The 18,783-nt window shown below is 41.1% G+C and overlaps 1 protein-coding gene across 1 annotated transcript in view; it reads right to left on the bottom strand.

The window, feature by feature from the left end:
- Positions 1–852: 852 nt before the first annotated feature.
- The window catches only part of LOC145399349 (uncharacterized), an 88,331-nt gene continuing 70,400 nt past the window's right edge, over positions 853–18,783 (bottom strand). The window contains exons 5-16 of the mRNA XM_080272003.1: positions 18,108–18,288; positions 17,146–17,323; positions 16,459–16,610; positions 15,396–15,490; positions 13,976–14,180; positions 13,468–13,595; positions 7,390–7,560; positions 6,851–6,942; positions 3,525–3,721; positions 2,541–2,720; positions 1,116–1,283; positions 853–917 (exon numbers count right to left, since the gene is read on the bottom strand). Coding sequence (XP_080128129.1) covers positions 1,137–1,283; positions 2,541–2,720; positions 3,525–3,721; positions 6,851–6,942; positions 7,390–7,560; positions 13,468–13,595; positions 13,976–14,180; positions 15,396–15,490; positions 16,459–16,610; positions 17,146–17,323; positions 18,108–18,288 — 1,726 coding nt within the window. The 3' untranslated portion in view covers positions 853–917; positions 1,116–1,136. The remainder of the gene's footprint in view (positions 918–1,115; positions 1,284–2,540; positions 2,721–3,524; positions 3,722–6,850; positions 6,943–7,389; positions 7,561–13,467; positions 13,596–13,975; positions 14,181–15,395; positions 15,491–16,458; positions 16,611–17,145; positions 17,324–18,107; positions 18,289–18,783) is intronic.

Raw genomic sequence — 18,783 nt, 5'->3', positions numbered from 1 at the left:
ACTGCATAATTACCTTACATATTACTGAGTAGCTTGGCTTATTCAGTGATATCAGTACCTTTGTATCGTAGGTCATGCAGGATATGATGAGTTATAGCATTAAGTTCCTTGACTAACAGACGAAGCTGCCGAGAATTACATCCCAAAACAAAATAAATAATAACAGCAATAATGCAGTTCTTAAACTCTTGTGACTGGGTTTATATCAGTCCCTCAGCAGTTTAAGTCAGAGATACAGACACTGAGGGAGGCGCAGTGACAAAGGGTAAACGACCAGTACCAAGAGGAGGAGTGAAAGAAATATCAGGGAAGTCAGATTTCACAGAGACAGGAAAGTGTGGTCGGTTGTCTGCACGCTAAGAAGTATACAGTATATATAATTGTACAGAAGGGAGATTTATACATATATATTTATATAAAAAAAAGTTAACTCGTGTACCCTTTGATGATAAGTCTAGCTATACACATCTACCAAGGTGTGTGGTTGGGGTGGGCAGGGCATCGGCTGCTGAGGTGGGGGATGCAGCCACGCCTCACTGCTGCCTCTCGTCGCCCGGCCCCTCCATTGGGCCACCCTCGGATAGGTCGTCGCCTCGCCCCGGACTGGTCTCCTCGGGCAGGTCGGGCTCTTCGGGGTGGTGGGGCGAGAGGTCCGGTGGCAGCTGAAGGCGGCGGAGGGCATCGAGGGGTGACATGGGTGTGGCAGGGGTGAGGGGCACCAGAGCTGGGCTGGTGGGGGAGCGATGGAGGCCATAAGGGGGGATGGGGGAGTCACAGGTGGGGGAGACCAATGCCTGCACCTGTCTGGAGGAGAAAGGACACCCGTACCCACCAGGGGAGGGCGTGCTGCCTCCAGGACTGGCCAGGTGGCGGTGTGGTATGACCTCACGCTCTGCAGGGCCATCAGCCCACACGTCCTGTACAATACATACTACATTACCAACACAACCATCAGACAGTTAGTGTACAAAAAGTCTTCGTTATAGATATTCAACCTTCAATTAAACTACTTTTAGCTATCAAACGAGCTGACAGAGGTTAGGGATCTCTGTCAGGTCACAACAAAGGCAACAGACCCATCTAATATATCAATAAATCAACCCCCCACTCCTAACCTGCAGAGGTGAGTCCTCATCTCAGGATTCAGCTGAGCGTGCTTTTCGTCCAGTGATCGAGCCAAAAACCGAGCGCAGCGCAGCCGAGATGCTTCGAGGAGTGCCGGCCCCTCCACCTCGTCCCCGCGCCACCCCAGGGTGTGCATCAAGGCATTTCTGGTATCTCAGCTGTGACACACCAACAAAGGTAAGTAATTATAATGTGGATGAGATGTAATTATAATGAGGATGAGATGTAATTATAATAAGGATGAGATGGAAACATGTGGGAGAGAGGTACTGTACAAGAATGAGGGTGGTGTAAGTTCGAGGGAGGATAGCCTGATAACAGAGGACAAAGTGACATGGAAGTGAACTGTCTGTGGTCACTGCCTCCAAGAGCAAGTGTCTGACTACAGGGAATATATGAGAGAACTGTGACTATATAGCACTGAGGACACTTTAAAATGACCTAAAATCGTCATCTCTCCATCTTGAATGCCAAGAAACTGTAACAAGAGACTGACCTTTGAGCATAAACCTAGTCATGAAGAAGTGCTTTGGAAAGGAAACAGAGCCATAACATTTTCTTAATCTGCCACAGATCTTGAATTTGGCTCCCTTTTGTTTTGTTTTGTTTTTTTCTTGGAAGGAACGATTTGCTGACTCCTGGCCTTTGGTTCCTTCTTTCTTGCATTAAAAGAAAGAAAGAAAAAAAAAAGCTACTAGAAACAGGGTGCAAAGATGAAAAGCTCCGCCAAATTAAAGTGAACAGACTACCTGTGAAGATTTTATTTTTAATACGCTATATGGTCAATGCACCCTGCTCTGATGGGATGATGCACGATAACAAAAGAAAGACACCTCCATCAATCACATTCAGTCCCTCATCTGTCACATGTAACTGTCTATATCACAGCAAATTTAAACCATCCATAACCAAACACTGCTGATTTAATATATTCAAACTAGGGGAATTAAATATAACCTTCTTTAACTTTCTCGCCTCCTACACTAACAACCCACATTTCAGGGCTGGATTTTATTAGCCCACACAGTATTATCATCAACACAAACCTCAAAACAGTCTGAAATTGAGTTGCAACACTACGAGCACTGTTTTCACTCTCAATACAATGAAAACTCTAAACACTGATACATAGATGATGCTACAGTGTTAATAAAATCATCTGGAGGTAGTACAAATTGTATCGTTTTGTACTGTATTATTTATAAAGGATCAAACATGCTTACACACGTTGGCCTTGGTCACCTAATAGCAGCTCTCCAAACTGCTTGATCTCTGGCAGCCTCCCTAATCCATCCCTTATCTCTGAGGTCACACTCTATGATTTCATGCCAGGTCTTTTTTGGTCTGCCTCTAAACTAATACAGTACATCATCGTAGTGACAGAGCCAGACAAACAAACAGGCTGTTGCTCTCACCTTACAAGCAGCCTCAATGGTCTTGCAGAGCGCACCAGTAGAAGGTTCAGAGTAGAAGATGTATGCCACAAACTGGTCTTGGGCCGTGTGCATGATAAACCCACAGTGCTTCACATCATGACCGATTCCCAGGAAGGACAGGAACCTCACACGGCACTCGGCTATTTGCTTACCGTCATCCTGGGAACAATGCCATAATTAGGACCATACAGTGTCAAGATTAGGACTGTAGGATGCCAAAGTTAGTACAGTCATAGTTACAACCCCAGGCTCATCTGAGTGTAAACCAAGTGAGCCACAGACTGATGCAACCCTTCTACATTTCACCCTCCTCCTTTCAAGGGATAGGGATGGAGCTGATGGATGTATAATCAGGAAGTTGAATTATCTGGTTATATATGCCACTCAGTACCAGGAAATATCTCTGCACAGCTGGAGTGAATGAAACAAATCACCATGTGAGTAATGATGACAGTGGAAGTGGCGACAGCAATAGCCTCACTGCAGTAGGGTTGGGGACTACAGTATTTTTATTCTACTACTGAGTAATGGGAAATAAGCTCCAGAAGGATGAAAATTTGTCTTTTTTTTTTTTTAAATGTCGATGCTGATCAACTCCGGTCTGTCCGGCCTTGTAGGTCATCCCGTGCAGTAAACCAAAGTTCCCTTGGTTTATTTATATATACATACTGTATATATATTTTTTTATGCTTACCACCCAGCATGGTAAATGGCTTTCTGCATTACAGTGAACCATCAGACTTGTCACTCAACGCTGCGCAACCTGGAGTGGAGAGAAACGTAATAAAACAAGACAGGGAGGAAAGACAGAAGTAAACAGAGAGAAGGGCAGACACAGAGATAAAAAGATAAAGGTGAAGGATGATGTAGGAAGCATTACATCAAGTAAGACGATGATGGTCACCACCCGCTACCACCACTGTGCCAATTTAAGGTAGACAAACTAGTAAAGAATCCACCCACCACGCCCGTAATGGTGACAGTGGAAGGGGCCACAGCGATAGCCACGTTGCGCCAGGGTTTGGGGTTGTTCTGCACCATACGGTCGATGGCGGAGTTGAGGACGTCGATACCGGAGGGACGCGTGACTGTCAGCTGGCCCACGAACTGTACACGCATCACCTTCTTCGGCTCCTCCATTGGGGTAGGGAAGGACTGGGCTGTGAGGGGCGAGACGAGGGATCTCAATATAGTAACACAGCGGCATGTGAGGGTTTGTGACTCATATAGCTTACTGGGGATTAGGGAATGGAGTATCGTATCTATGCCCTGAGTTAACCACATATAAATAAAACACGTGAGAAAATTGCTGGGTTTTAGGGCTGGGGTATGAATTCTATGTCCTGAGAGAGAGAGAGAGAGAGAGAGAGAGAGAGGTAAAAACCCCTCCACTCATAGTAAGTCCACAGTAAAAATAAATAAACAATAAAAACAACCCCTTATTGTTTCCTTCATTTTCTAGATGATCTTTGTTGAAATTTGGGAAACTTCTTGCGGTGACGGAGTTATAAAAACCTCCATTAAACTTCTCTCCCATGAAAGGCCTCCCCATATGTAACTAAAATCATCAGGCAGTAGCAATAATAATAATAATAATAATAATAAAAATAATAATAATAATAATAATAATAATAATAATAATAATAATAACAATAATGATAATAATAATAATAATAATAATAATAATAATAATAATAATAATAATAACAACAACAATAATAATAATAATAATAATAATAATAATAATAATCCATCCATCCATCCATCATCCAATCCTATGTCACCCTATGAGAAGCGTAGGAACCCAAGGCCAGGAAAGTTGGTCCTTACATTTAAGATGAGAGTGACCAGCCTCACTCATCCCTGAGTGGCATTTACAAGCGCAATAAACCCCAACCACCGCTTGGATATAAACCTAAACAGGCTCAATCTGACTGGAACACCTTAATTACCCATTGAACCACCAGGCGCCATAATCTGGTTATATGGTTACCACCCAGCATAGTAAATGGTTTCCTGGTGTACAGGAAACCACTTGGCTTGTCACTCAGTGTAGTCACCCATAGGCAGAACCAAGAGGAAAGAAAGAAGAAAAGAAATACAGAGGAGGGGTGTAATACAGCCTGTAGGCAGAAGAGAGAGGAAAGAATGAAGGAAAGAAAGACAGAAGAGGAAGAACAGAAGAGAGGAAAGGGCAGACACCCAAAGCAGCACTACATCGAGTGAGTGGAGTGCTTCTTAGGTCTTCTATGTCTCTTTCCACCATCAAAATAATTCATATATACCCTCCATATCACCTGACTCATATCCATATTATACTATCTAAGCTCACTGTCTTCTTCCCTCCAATCAGTATACTTCCTCAGTCCACTTCTTTCACAAACCTACCAGTACATTTATTATCCTATCCAATCTATACAAACCATTTTAATAATTCCATCTTTACACCTCTCATTCAAGCCTTTTCCAACCTCATATCAGTCTCACATACATTTTAATATGGCCAATAGCAAATCTTTACGCAGAGCCTGGAGTCTCTTTACACATTTCTTTTTTGCAATAATGCCTTCAAAGCACTGACCACTTCTTGCCCTTCAGTTCCTTTATTTTCACAGCTTTCAGAAATACAAAGAGGAGAATGGACTAAGACACATAAAAAATTATATCTTTTCCATATCATCACTAAAGTAGATGTCAGAAGGAGATGCATTATTTTCACTACTTTTAGAAATATAAAGAAGAGGGTGGGCTGACACATACACGAACTTTTATATTTTCTATCTTTTCTCCAGTACACCATCACCAAGGAAGATAGAAGATACACACACGTAACTTTATCTTTCTATATCATCACCAATGTATGTGGCAGATGGATGCCTAGATGTTTTATTTTCAGTGCTTTCAGAAATACAAGGAAGAGAGTGACCTGATACATACACAAAACTTTTATATTTTTTATCTTTTCTACAGTATACCATCACCAAGGAAGAGATGGAAGTCAAATATCTGGAAGGAGCTGTTTACCTTGAGGAAGTACAGTAATGCGTAAATACCTGGAGGAGACAGAAGCTGGAAACAGTCTTCTGCTATGATAAAGTCGAACTACGTATAGGACTACTGTAATAAAATGTAATCATATTAAGTGTCTCACAGCATAAAATATCCAACACAATACAAACACCATAAGGAATTCAATTAAGACTCACGGACATACACACACCACCTGCATCTGGGAATTGTATTAAGGGTTTTGGGCTGCTTGATAAATGTTCCTATGTTACCTTCTGTCATGTGGTACTTGGGTTATTACTTTATGATGAAAAAAGTAATTCTCACAGAGGTTAGGTAAGTCCCACCACCATCATCATCATCATCATCATCATCATCACCATCAACCTCCTCCTCCTCCTCATCATCATCATCATCATCACCATCAGGACCTTTTTCCCCACCTATGGACTGGGTTAGGTAGGATATAGAAACAAGAAAAAAGAAAGTATAGAAGTGGAAGAACTATCATCATTCAAGCCCTTAGAATCCTGGCGCCACCTCAAAACCATATACATTTGCATTCTATATATCTTTTAATGTTTTTGTTGACAGATACACTTCACTACACCTACAAGAGAGTTATTCTGTTTGGCAAGATAAAAAAAAATGGGTGTCAAATCTTCGCCATGTGCATCTCCCTATACAGTACCATATTTTACCCAACCAGTTTGATTCTGTCAGTTACTTAGCTTCATCACTACTTTCCATACCTCACTTTCTCACACTCATTTACCATATCCATCCACTTTCTTCCGATACCCATAAAAACAATGAATTCCCACGTGTATCTGCTGTACTGACACACCAAATAGTACGCGATCTTTCCTTGGTCTTCACTTTCAGGTTTAAAATGATAAAGTCTATACGAACTCCCAAACAACAACGGGAAACCTTTCAAAACTTTATATCTTCTAACACAAGATCACAGTAGTCAGAGTGAAAATAAAAAAATAAATATAATAAAATTGGTGGAATGGCAAGCTAAAAATTGTTGTTAATGAAGGTGCTGTTTCATATTGTCCATACATACAGTACATGCAGTTCTCTTTTGCTTTTTTCTCATTTTGGAAACTAATCTGGTTAAGGTTGCCGGGTAACTACAAGAATTGGACTTACTTTATATTTAGAACCGAACATAATTACAAGCAGGTGTGCAAGAATTAAGCTTCACTATCAGGAAAAGCAGTACTGGACAGGAAAGGGAAGGTAATGCAATCATTCTTTTCAGGTGGACTTACTGGGTATAATCTGTGAGTGTCTCTGGAAGCGGCGGTGTTCTGTGGGCAGGTTGGTGGGTCGTGTCAGCCTGCCCCCACTGCCACCACTGCCGCTGCCACAACCTTTATGGAAGAAGTATCATCAGCAGACACATTCACTACAGCCAGTTTATTTTTATCCAACAGAATAGGGTCACTTCCATAATTCAAATAGTAATTCATGGCTGCATAAAATTCAGTGAGATTAGTTATGATAAAATTAAGTGTGGTTAGTTATGAGGCAGGTATGAGTCTCTGTGGTTAAATTTATTCAATCTGATTACACCTGGCTAAAAACTAAGCTGAAAGGGGTTAGGGATCTCTGTCTGGTTAAAAAGTGCTAAAGTAAACTCTCTATCAATATCCTGTCAAAACTGAGATTTATTTTGTTTTTTTATTCTTCTTGGAGGGAATTAATTGCAGGATTCTGACCTTTGGCTCCTTCCTCCTTGTATTAAAAAAAAAAAAAAAAAAATTCCTATCCAAAAAGATGAAACAAAGACAGGAGCTTATTGCCAAACCGACCATTATCGCCAGGCTTGCTGACGCCCTGGTGGAGGGAGCGCTCAATCATTATCTTCTTGCAGATGTCACGCAGGGTGTTGGCGATGGTGCGAGCTGGGGTGTCACAGCGGAAGACGTGGCACATATGTTTCCTGGACACTCGGTCACGCGCCACGTAAGCAAAGTCCCTGTAGGCGTAGGTGGGGAGAATTAAACCTGGTCCTTAATGTATGCTGCTGATGTTTGCCAAAATATTGCAAATTATTCTATACAACTGTTACTGCAAATTGGTAAAAAAATGGCAACTCAGTTTTATAGGGAGCAATGGAGGTTTGACTGATATTTTGTTTTTACTTTCTGAGAAGCATCATGTCTTTTTTACTTTCTGTAGAGTATAATTTTTTTTTTATTTATTTCTTTTTACTTTCTGAGGCATCATGGGTGTGAATATGGAGGGAAGAGTGCCCAAAGACAGATCGAGGAAGATGTGGTGACGTACTGGTTGGGGAACTAAGGAACTGGGGACTGAGAAGGGATAAGTATAAATCTTCACATCATCAATGGTCTCTAAATACAAACATAAACATTACTATGGACTTAATTTTATAGTTCCATTGCTACATACTTTATTTAGTCACAGTACAGCAAGTCCTACTGCTGGAGAGGGATGCCTTCAAGTGGTGGCACTGATATAACTAGGTCCTTCAGCTGCCTGGTTATACAAATGTCTCTCAACTATTTCCGTATCTCTCAAAAGGATGATGGTGAACTGCAGGAGATCAACTTTAGCCTGCAGTCCACTAGATTCACACTTCTGATGACCTTTGGGCCAAAACTACCGCTACTACTAAAGGAAGTCATTATTATGTGATGATTTCTTTGTTTATTTTGCTATCAAGTCAACAGCAAATTATACATAAACTGCCTCTTAAATATCATTACTATCAATAATGCTGATTTGCCATTCTGCCCCAATTTACAGACCCAGCTGTATGGAAAAGCCTGCAACAATCTGGAGACAATTCCCTCTCATATAATGACGACTTATTGTGATACTGTACTTCCGATGAGACTGGTTTAATTACTTGTACATATAATTGCACACTCTGTACTCCACAATGATAACAGGAGATACATGTACTTTATTTGCTTGATCCTCTCAGTATGATGATGCAATTTTGATGTTATTTTTTTCTGTGATCTGAAAATATTATTCTGGTTTGGAGAGACTTTTCAAACTAAGAGAGGTTAGATATGGCCTTCATTAACTCAATATTTTTTGTCAATAATTAGGGGAAAATTATTATCAAGCCTTCCACATCACTCCAAAGGAACTGATTTGAATGTGGGAAGATGGGACAGTAACATCTTTAATCTGGGAACATTTGATCACTATTATTATTATTATTATTATTATTATTACACAAAAAATAGTTATCTGAAGGTATCTTGAATATAAAACATGGGAATGAAGGGGCTAAAATGCCATAATGTTCTCTACACATCCTTAAAAGACCATAATGTCACCTTCTGAAATACTGTAATAAATGGTTAGTACACAAAGCACTACAGTATACAGTATATACTAAAATTACATGCAATCAACAGTACATCTAACATTGCATATAGAAAGGTGAATGAAAACAAGTAAGTCCTGTAATACTTGTTGTTATAAAGGACTGAACAGGGAGGCTGCCAGGGATCGAGCAGCACAGACAGCCGCCATTAGGTGACCAAGACCGACATGAAAGCATTATTGGAGCCTTTGTAAATGATACGATGATACGATTGCTGCTTTTGCTGTTGTGCCCTCTGACTTGTAACTATGAGATGGACATGATGCATAAATCTTGGCACTTCAGACGTATTGCCAAAGAGACAGGGTGTGTTGTGGGCCTGGCTATGGCTTGTGTAGATCTGAACTTGACAACATGCAGAAATCTAGACACTTCAGCTAGTTGATCACAGTACTAGTAACTGTAATCCAAAGTTCTGCTGAAATGTGAACCAAGTGGCTAGGCAATGGCAATACAGGTACCTTAAAAGAGTACAGTACAGGTTTCAAATTTTCAATATACTACCAGGACCAAGAAATGAACTGTGCTTTAACAGATTCCAAACAACAAGTTTGTGTAGCAAGTGTGTAGATAACTGCTGGAAATAATCTAGAGAAAACAATAATTTTTCCTTACATGAGGAAAAAGAATAAAAAAGAGGTCAGGTGATGATGATACTGACTGTGTGATAGTCCATGACGTGTGCAAAAGCTGAATCATACAAAACAAAGTTGAGGGTAGGAGGTTCAGCAGAGGCCATGACACCATTCCGAGGGTGTGATCTATGTGTGTTCAGTACTATCATAATTAATTCAGTGACACTTCCCTGCCAGCAGTGGTGATGAAACTTGAAATGAAGATGATCCATTGTGACAAGTGGAAATGTTGGGTGGGCAAGAGAGACACAGGTTAAAGCTTGAATTCCTTATTTTCTCTGCCGTTCTGGGTGACACAGAACACGAAACTCTCTGAAGATGGGTTCTATGTAGCTTGAAACATTAGAGAAAATACAGAGGAAATACAGAATTCAGGCTCTAACTTGTGTCTCTCTCCCACCCAACATCTGTTTATGAAATACTGTAATAGGGAAGCAATATGAAGTGTGCAACAAAAGATTATGAGAAGGAAGGACATCATGACATCTGGGGAGGAATGACAAATAGGGAAGGCAGGACACAATACTGGCAGGAGATTGTCAATGAATTTCGATGCATTTTGGTGATATTCATTTTACTAATCTGTGCTTCATCAGGAGAGAAAATATTTAAAAAGTTCTTCCATAATAACATACTTCATAACACTGGCTAGCTGTGGAAGGAATGCTTTGTTCTAACATGCAAAGGGGTTAACAAGCTAACTACAATACAGTACGCATTTCAATAATCTCTGTACTTCATCAAAAGGAAAGAAAATAATAAAACAGGCATAATATGAAAACTTTCAATATGATACACAGGATGCTTGGTAACACAGGCAAAGTGTGGAAGAAATGCAGAAAAAATGCTCTGTTAAAATGCACATATAGGGTAACATGCCAACTACAATGTCAGAATATTATATAGTGCATGTTTAAGGTGCTGGGATGTGCATTTTTTCACTTTTTATGCAATGGAAGAAATGCTGAAAAAATGCTCTGTTATAATGCACATACAGGGTAATATGCCAACTACAGGGTCAAAATATTATAAGGTGCATATTTAAGGGGCTGGGATGTGCATTTTTTCACTATTTATGCAATGATGCACAAGGTTGACAACACGGCATGCAAGTGTTACCTCTCCCTGGGGTGATGGAACCGGCAGGCAGTCAGAGGAGGGGAGAAGAGAGACATGGTGAGTAATCTACGGCTACCTTGGGTCACGGAGCAGTATTCATAGAGTCACGGGAGACATTGTACTTCTTCCCTCATAATTCATTCTGCACTTTACAACTTAATATTCTCCTGCATGTTAATTATGTGGATGTGATAGAAAGTGTTAGGAAAAATACACTGAGATGGTTTGGCCATGTGGGGAGGATGGAGAGCGAGAGACTGATGAGGAGAGTGTATGTGAGTGAGGTGCAGGGGGGGGAGAGGGAAGGGGAGGACGAGGATGAGATGAAGGGATGGAGTGGAGAGGCATATGAGCGAGGGGGGTGTAAGCCAGAAGCAGGGCAGTGAAATGGCAGGAGACAGGGCAATATGGAGGCAATTTGTTTGTGGCCACCCCTTACAGGATTGTAGATAAATAGACAGATGTTAATTATACAGCTGACCTTCCTCTTATGCAGTTTCCAGGTATGCTAAACCTAGACATGATCCAGTCACCCTGTATAAGGCACTGTCACTTCATATCTATCTATCTATCTAGTGCCAGATGCCACAAATCCCATAAGGGGTGGCTGTTTGTCTGTTGAGTTAGATGTTTTACAGGGAGGGGCAAGCAGCTGATATTAGGGAAGTTCCAGGACGTTTCAAATCACCCCAATGGTTATGTTATTGTTTGTTAGCCTCCACAGACGACTCCAGTGATTTCAAAGGGTCCCAGACTACCTCCTTACACTACTGCAGGGGAGGTGGACATCAGCCCCAGCCTTAATTCTTCAGTCTCAGATCCCCCCCACTATAATATATCATAACTGTGAATATAATACAGTATATCATAGTCACTGCCGAGCTTTTGTGACAGTGTGTTGATTTGTAGGGATTTTACGAAAGGGGAAAATGTTCGTTATACTTGTCGTGGATGGCAGGAGGAAGATAAAGACAAGCTATTATGTAGTGTGTTACGATCTCTTAGAGTCCTGACGTCACCATCACTCTTCTACACGGTCAACTTTCGTGGTAACTGGTTTTATGGGTGCCACCAAGTGAAGGCACCCCCCTCTACCATGATATGAAGGTGTAATGTGCAGAAATAAATCACTGACGAAGAAGTGCTAAGAAATCTCCAGTCACTTACAATTCAGTCCACTATTTCCGATGATATGAAGAATACCACCATTATAATTATCTACCAGGATGACTACCACTCGAACAACTACCACTACCTCTTGGTTATCAACTATTAATGCTACCATGATCACTGAATTATCTACACTACCATCCTACTACCACTATTAGTACACTACCATCCCACTACCACTATTACTACACCACCATCCCACTGCCACTATTACAACACTACCATAACACTACCACTATCACTACACTACCATAACACTACCACTATCACTACACTACCATCCCACTACCACTATTACTACACTACCATCCCACTACCACTACCTTCCTGACACTCTAATGAATACTAAATTAAAATGCTATACTCCTTTTACTTTAACTTGGCCTAAATCTGCCACTCAATCCATCTTGAATTCTTGACTGTAACATGAGATTAACACTAGAATATGATGCTTGTCACGAAGAAGTGCAATAGAAAGAATGTACAGCCACAGCACTGTCTTTTTCTGCCAATGACTGTGTGAAATAAGATACAAAAAAGTGAAAATTTGGGCCAAGTTACTATGAAAGTCCTATAGGAATGTAGCACCATGGCATAGTCAATCAAAAATGCACAAAAACCATTCATGAAGTTGAGCAATGTAATCTGAAAACACTGCAATAAATGTAATCTATAATAACATTGCAATTGCTATATAATCTAAATCATTCTGAAAATCCTAAAGACTATGGTGAATCAGGGAAGGCAGCTCAAACTATGATATATTTTGATGAAGGGAAATAAATGCTGTACACGAATATAAATGGATTTTTGAGTTTGGTGAGAAAAAAATGGGTGTTAAAGGAAACTGGGATCATATATAAAAAAAACATGAAAACTGGATGAGATGGAAGGAAAAAAGGAATGGAATGTTAGAGAGAGAGAGAGTAAAGGTATACCCACATGAATGAAAGAGGGATACAGTATATGAATCAAACTTAAGATATACCAAATTGAAGGCTAAAAAAAAAATGGACAGGAAAATAAATAAATAAATAAATAAATAAAAATAAAAACAAGCTGGGTGGGGGACAGAGCAAGGCAGGACAAGGCTATGTATAATTTAAGGACAAGATATGATTTTAAGGACAATAAGATGAGGAAAAATAAAGCAAGAACTGAGGCTTAGTATGCTGAGGACAACATATCATTTGAGGAAAAGACAAGACAAGAACTGATGCTTAGTATGACAAGGACAACAGGGTGAGGAAAAGAGGAGGACAAGATAAAGTAAGAACTGAGACCTAGTATGATGAAGACAACATAGTGGGGAAATGAGGACAAGACAAAGCATGACCTGAGACTTAGTATGAAGAAAACAAATGATTTAAGGAAAAGATAAGGACAAGAGAACGTAAGAATTGAGACTTAGTATGATGAGGACAACATAGTGAGGAAAAGAGGACAAGACAGAGCAAGAACTGAAGCTTTGTATGAAGAGGACAACATCATGAGGAAAAGAGGAGGAGACACAGTAAGAGCTGAGATGTAACAAGGCGAAGCTGGACAGGAAAGAAAACAGGACTGGATAGTGAATGGTTCCAATGTGCCTAACCTTCCATTGTCTCGGCCAACGCCCCAGACACGGATGGTGTGGATGGGCTGTGTGTTGAGGACTGTCAGGTTCTCTGGGTCGACAAGCTTCAGCGAGGCCTCGTCTAAGTCCACAAAAAGATCCTTCCCCTGAAATAAACAAATCCAGGAACACACCATTAATCATTTGCAATTATGTACTTTACCAAAATAATAATAATAATAATAATAATAAAAATAATAGTAGTAATATTAATAATAATAATAATAATAATAATAATATTAATAATAATCATGATAATCATAATCATAAAGTATTTTCTGTCAAGTCATACAACTGCAGTATAATAATAATAATAATGTTTCAGCATGAGGATTTTTTTTTCCACAGAAGATAAACAGAGGAACGAAAAACCTACTAAAAAAAAAAAAATCCATACACCAAATTATAGGCATCGTCTGTTCATAAAAAATCTGTAACAGTTGGACTTGAATGGCTGTAGGTTGAAATTTAAACTTGAGGTACTCACATCACCCCAGCATCCCACAACGTCCAGAACATCCCTACGGCCACCAGACAAATCCACGATGCAGCGGTTGACAGCCTTGGAGGAGCGCTCGGGGGTCAAATCCTCCTCGGCTATCTCCATCCACCCAAGAGACCTCACTGCAAAGCGAATGGGACGCCCACTGGACCCCTCCACAACGTCACTCCGCGCTGGGTAACTTCGACGCCTAGTGGGATCATTGGAAGGGGGAAAAGCCATGAGATAAACTATACTGTACTATACTTCCTATCTATCTATGGTCAGACACCTTAATCCAGTAAGATGTGGCCACAAACAAATCACCTCCATGTCGCCCTGTCCCCTGCCATTTCACTGCCCTCCCCCCACCTTACACCCCCTTTCTCATATACCTCTCTACTCCATCCCTCCATCTCATCCTCAGCCTCCCCTTCCCTCTCCTACCCTCCACCTCACTCACATACATACTCCTAGTTAGTGTCACACTCTCCACCCTCTCCACATGGCCAAACCACCTCAGTGTATTTCTCCTAATGCTTTCTATCACATCCACATTCACACCTCAACACTCCTTCACTTCCTCCTTTGTCAGTCTGTCTCTCCATGTAACTCCACATGAACCTCATTCACATACACTCTCCTAGTTAGTCTCACTCTCCATCCTCTCCACATGGCCAAACCACTTCAATGTATTTCTCCTAACGCTTTCTATCACATCCACATCCACATCCACACCACAACGCTCCTTCACTTCTAAATGCTGTATGTAATGTTTGTTTTAACACTCTGTCAGGCAACTTATCACTATTTTATTCAGGCTAACGTCAAACACTTCTGAATCGGCTGAGAGATAACCTTACCTGATAAGGGCTATGGAAATGTACAACCATTAAAAAAACACCTGATACCCATGTGGTGTGATACTATATGACACAGGGACCAAGGATTCTGAATTACTAACAGCGCCAAATGAACACAGTTTCACTTTTACAAATAATTTTAAAGCTCATTGCACTCAGGGGTAATGGATAATTTTTTGGCAGGCGTACATATAGTATCTGGGAAGGAAGTTCGCTGATTGCAATATAAACATGTGCAACAGTACTTAAACTCACTTCATGTATTAAGCTATCCTGAAGACTACAGCAAACAAATATCTATCATTTAGTGGAATGGAAACTAAACACAGATTTAACTCACTAAACTTGGTGTTGTTATTTCCATGTAAATCTTGTATCAACTGATAATTTTTTTCAACTCTGGATAGAAGTTCAGAATTAAAAGGGCTTGATAAAGCCTTAGCATACCCCTTCAATATCAGGGAACTTTCCTTACTTAAATAAAATCATCGAGTATCAGGAAAATAAACTAAAAATAATGTTATCATTGTCCATGGGTTAAGTGAGAGTCAACTAGTACGTACTTGTATGCATTGTCGACTGCAGCAGACCTGGGGCGCAAGTCTGAGAGCTCGGAGAGTGCTGAGGAGGTGTTGCTGCGAGTCACACTGCCGCTGGTCTGGGGTGTGTGGGAAAGACAGGTTAAAAAGCATGGCTCGGACTCATTATGGCCAGTGTGTTTTTGTGTGATGAGACTAGATTATTCACACAACTAGAAAACTAAGCGAGACTTTTTTTTAGATAGGAATGAGTCTCCTTGGTTACTAGTCAGCCTGTTTTCACCTGACAAACTAGGCCACTCCTACAAATTGAACAGTAAGTCGTGGCTGCAAGGTATTCAATAAACCTAAGTTATGAGGTACGAGTGAACTTTCTTACTGGTCAAATCAACCCTCCAATATAGCTGCACCTTGCTATCAACTGAGCTGAAGGAGGTGATAGATCTCTGTCAGGTTACTTCATTATAACAGACTTATGACCAATTTCCTCTCATAACTTATATCCATTTTTGCAGACAGATGAAATATGAGGATATTCTGCTCTCTCCTTTCGTTGTACTTCTGCCAAACAAATTAACACGGTAATTTTTTCCTCATAACTACGATTTTTTTTTGCACGAACATGAGACAACGGAATACTCTGTGCTGCCCCAGTCCTTCTTGGAAAAGCATATCACACCTGAGACAGGGAACTGATTGTAAGTTTGCTAGTGATTCCTGGCCCTGAGATGGAAGTAAGATTAACAGGAAGAAGTAAGATAATCTGTATGTTCTTCCTATCATTACACTGTGCTACAAACATTAATGATCTACCAATATTCCACCCTCCCTACCACCACTACCACCATCTCATGTAGCTGCCACTACTACTAACATTGCATTTGACCCTCAGACCTACCAATATTTCATCCAACTTGCCATGCTACCAACACTTCCCCAGACAACCACAACAACAACCACCATTACCACCAGCTTCTAAATCCCAAAGGAGTGTCTTTCATACTATTCTAAGTAGCCTGTCTCCATGTTCCTACACACCAGACAGAACAATAAAGAATGATGCAATACCAGACAGCCATTGTGTCACCTGTTCTGCTTCCTTAGCGCGACGTTCGGCTCTCAGTGGTGCGGAGTTGGCAGGGCTGGCGGTGGCGGGAGGTGGAGGAGCAGTGGAGGCTTGTGGGGGGGTGCGAGTGATGGTGCCACTCTTGATGTGCCAGTAGTACGGACCATCATTGTCTGCGAGGAGGGCGAGATAGAGTTAAGACAGAGCTGACGAGTAGTGAACCTACAGCTAACCTACGAAGACCTGGGATGAAGTTCTACAAAATGGTCTCAGGGTTAAGTTCTTCAATCCCTGGATGTAACGGAGTATTGTATTTTATTCTGACTACCAACCAGATGAATGGATACAGTTTAGGGAGACCTCTCTTTGTGAAAGAGTACATGAAGACTTTACTTAACTCCTTGAATTCAGTCTCTCCTAAGCATAACAAAATCCACGGGTAGAATTCCTGATCAAAGTGAGAATTACATCATCTTTGCGAAAGGGTTAAGAGATGAAGAGAGTTGCTGCCATAGATGTGTAGACAGCCACCATCAGCTCAATAAGGCTGACACAGGTAAGCACATATATACTCCACACATTTCATCTAATTTTTGTTAGTACCGTACAATACAATACCAGTAAGTAATTACTGGTACCACAGGTTCTTTTTTCCCATCATTCTGAAAAGTAATGGTGACAATGCTACTGGTGTAAGAGATCAGTTACCTTCATGCTTCTCCCAGCCAGGAGGGATGGTGTCTTCTGTGGGTAGGTCCATCTTTTCCTCCTCATTGTCCTCCTGTCCGTCTTTGGCTTCGCGTCGGGTGTGGGCGGGTGAGGGCTGGTGGGTGGGGGAGGAGTGCTGGGAGCCACTCCTACGCTTTACTGGTAGTGCATAAAGGTCCTGGAAAATAATAAGTCAGAGGTTAGACTCATACTGCTTCTTACATAATCTTGAAATACTAGTATGTCGTGGTAGGTGGTGACAGCCATCATCCACTAACTTGGTGTAGTGCTACCTGTCTTTCTTCACTATTATCATTCTTTTCATGTGTCTGCCCTCCTCTCTTCCTCTTTCTCCCATATTTCCTGTTGCTTTTTATTACTCTTCTTTCCTTTTCAGGTGACTTTACACTGAATGACAAGCCTAACGGTTTTTTGTAAACCAGGAAACCATTTACAATGCTAGGTGGTAACCATATAACCAACCCATATGTGTTGCCTACATGTCAACAAGTGGGTTGGTGAAGGGTTAGTGCCCCTCCCTGTAAAACAACTAACTCAAAGACAAACAGCCATCTTTAACAGGATCACAGCATCTGGCTATAGATAAATACAAACAGTAATGATAAAACAATATTATTATTATTATGAAGGCTTGAATAGTGAGTGAACAGATATATGGTCTATTTAACGGGGCATTCTGTTGATAGTTTTTATTTTCTATCCTACTCATCAGACTGAAACTGTGAAGTACTGTAGGTTATGATGATGATGTTGATGATGATGATGATGATGATGATGATGGCAATGACGATGATGAAGAGGACAATTGTAAACCTAAGTGAAATGGCATCAAGTAAGGGATGTGGGGTGGTGACTGTCTGCCAGGGTATGATGATATGATGATGATGATGATGATGATGATGATGATGATGATGATGACAACGATGATGATGATGACGAACCTGTGTGTGTGGTGGCGTCATGTGGGGGATGTGTGTGGGTGACTGCCTGCCCGGGTGCGATGAGGTGGATGACGACGTAGTGGATGATCCACCGTCAGTGGCTACACCTGAATCCACCCCGCCACCACCCTCACCCTCACCCTCACCACCATCAGGAGTCAGTACGCATTTGTCACCACGCCTGTTGGATAATTATATGCATTTAGTAAGACACGCAAGAGAGGAAGGGGGAGACTAAGGATGAGATGTGGGGATAGGGTGACTGAAGATGAGATGGGGGGATGGGGGGACTGAGGATGAGACAGGGAGATGGGGTGACTGAGGATGAGATGAAGGGATGGAGAAGAGAGGTATATGAGCATGGGGGATGTACACTGGAGGGAGGGCGGTGAAATGGCAGGGACAGGGGGACATGGAGATGATTTGTTTGTGGCCACCCCTTACAGGATTAAGGAGTCTGGCAATAGGGAGATAGACAGCACAACAAATAAAAGATGAACTTGAATTTTAGCCACATGCAATATAAGCCAGCAAACGACATTCATAAATTCATTCTTCCTCACCTTTCATTCTTCCTAACCCTTCATTCTGTTTAGGTACTTAATCTGACTAACTCCTCACTCTTCAAATGACTCATTCTGCATCATTCTGGTTGTCTGTCTGCTACTGTCTCCAT

The sequence above is a fragment of the Coenobita brevimanus genome, chromosome 48, assembly GCF_032717465.1.
Source record: "Coenobita brevimanus isolate Jiangsu-jjx chromosome 48, ASM3271746v2, whole genome shotgun sequence".
In the NCBI taxonomy this organism is placed as follows: domain Eukaryota; kingdom Metazoa; phylum Arthropoda; class Malacostraca; order Decapoda; family Coenobitidae; genus Coenobita; species Coenobita brevimanus.
Note: the sequence above shows the minus strand (reverse complement) of the source record. Positions and strands in the feature narration are given on the sequence as shown.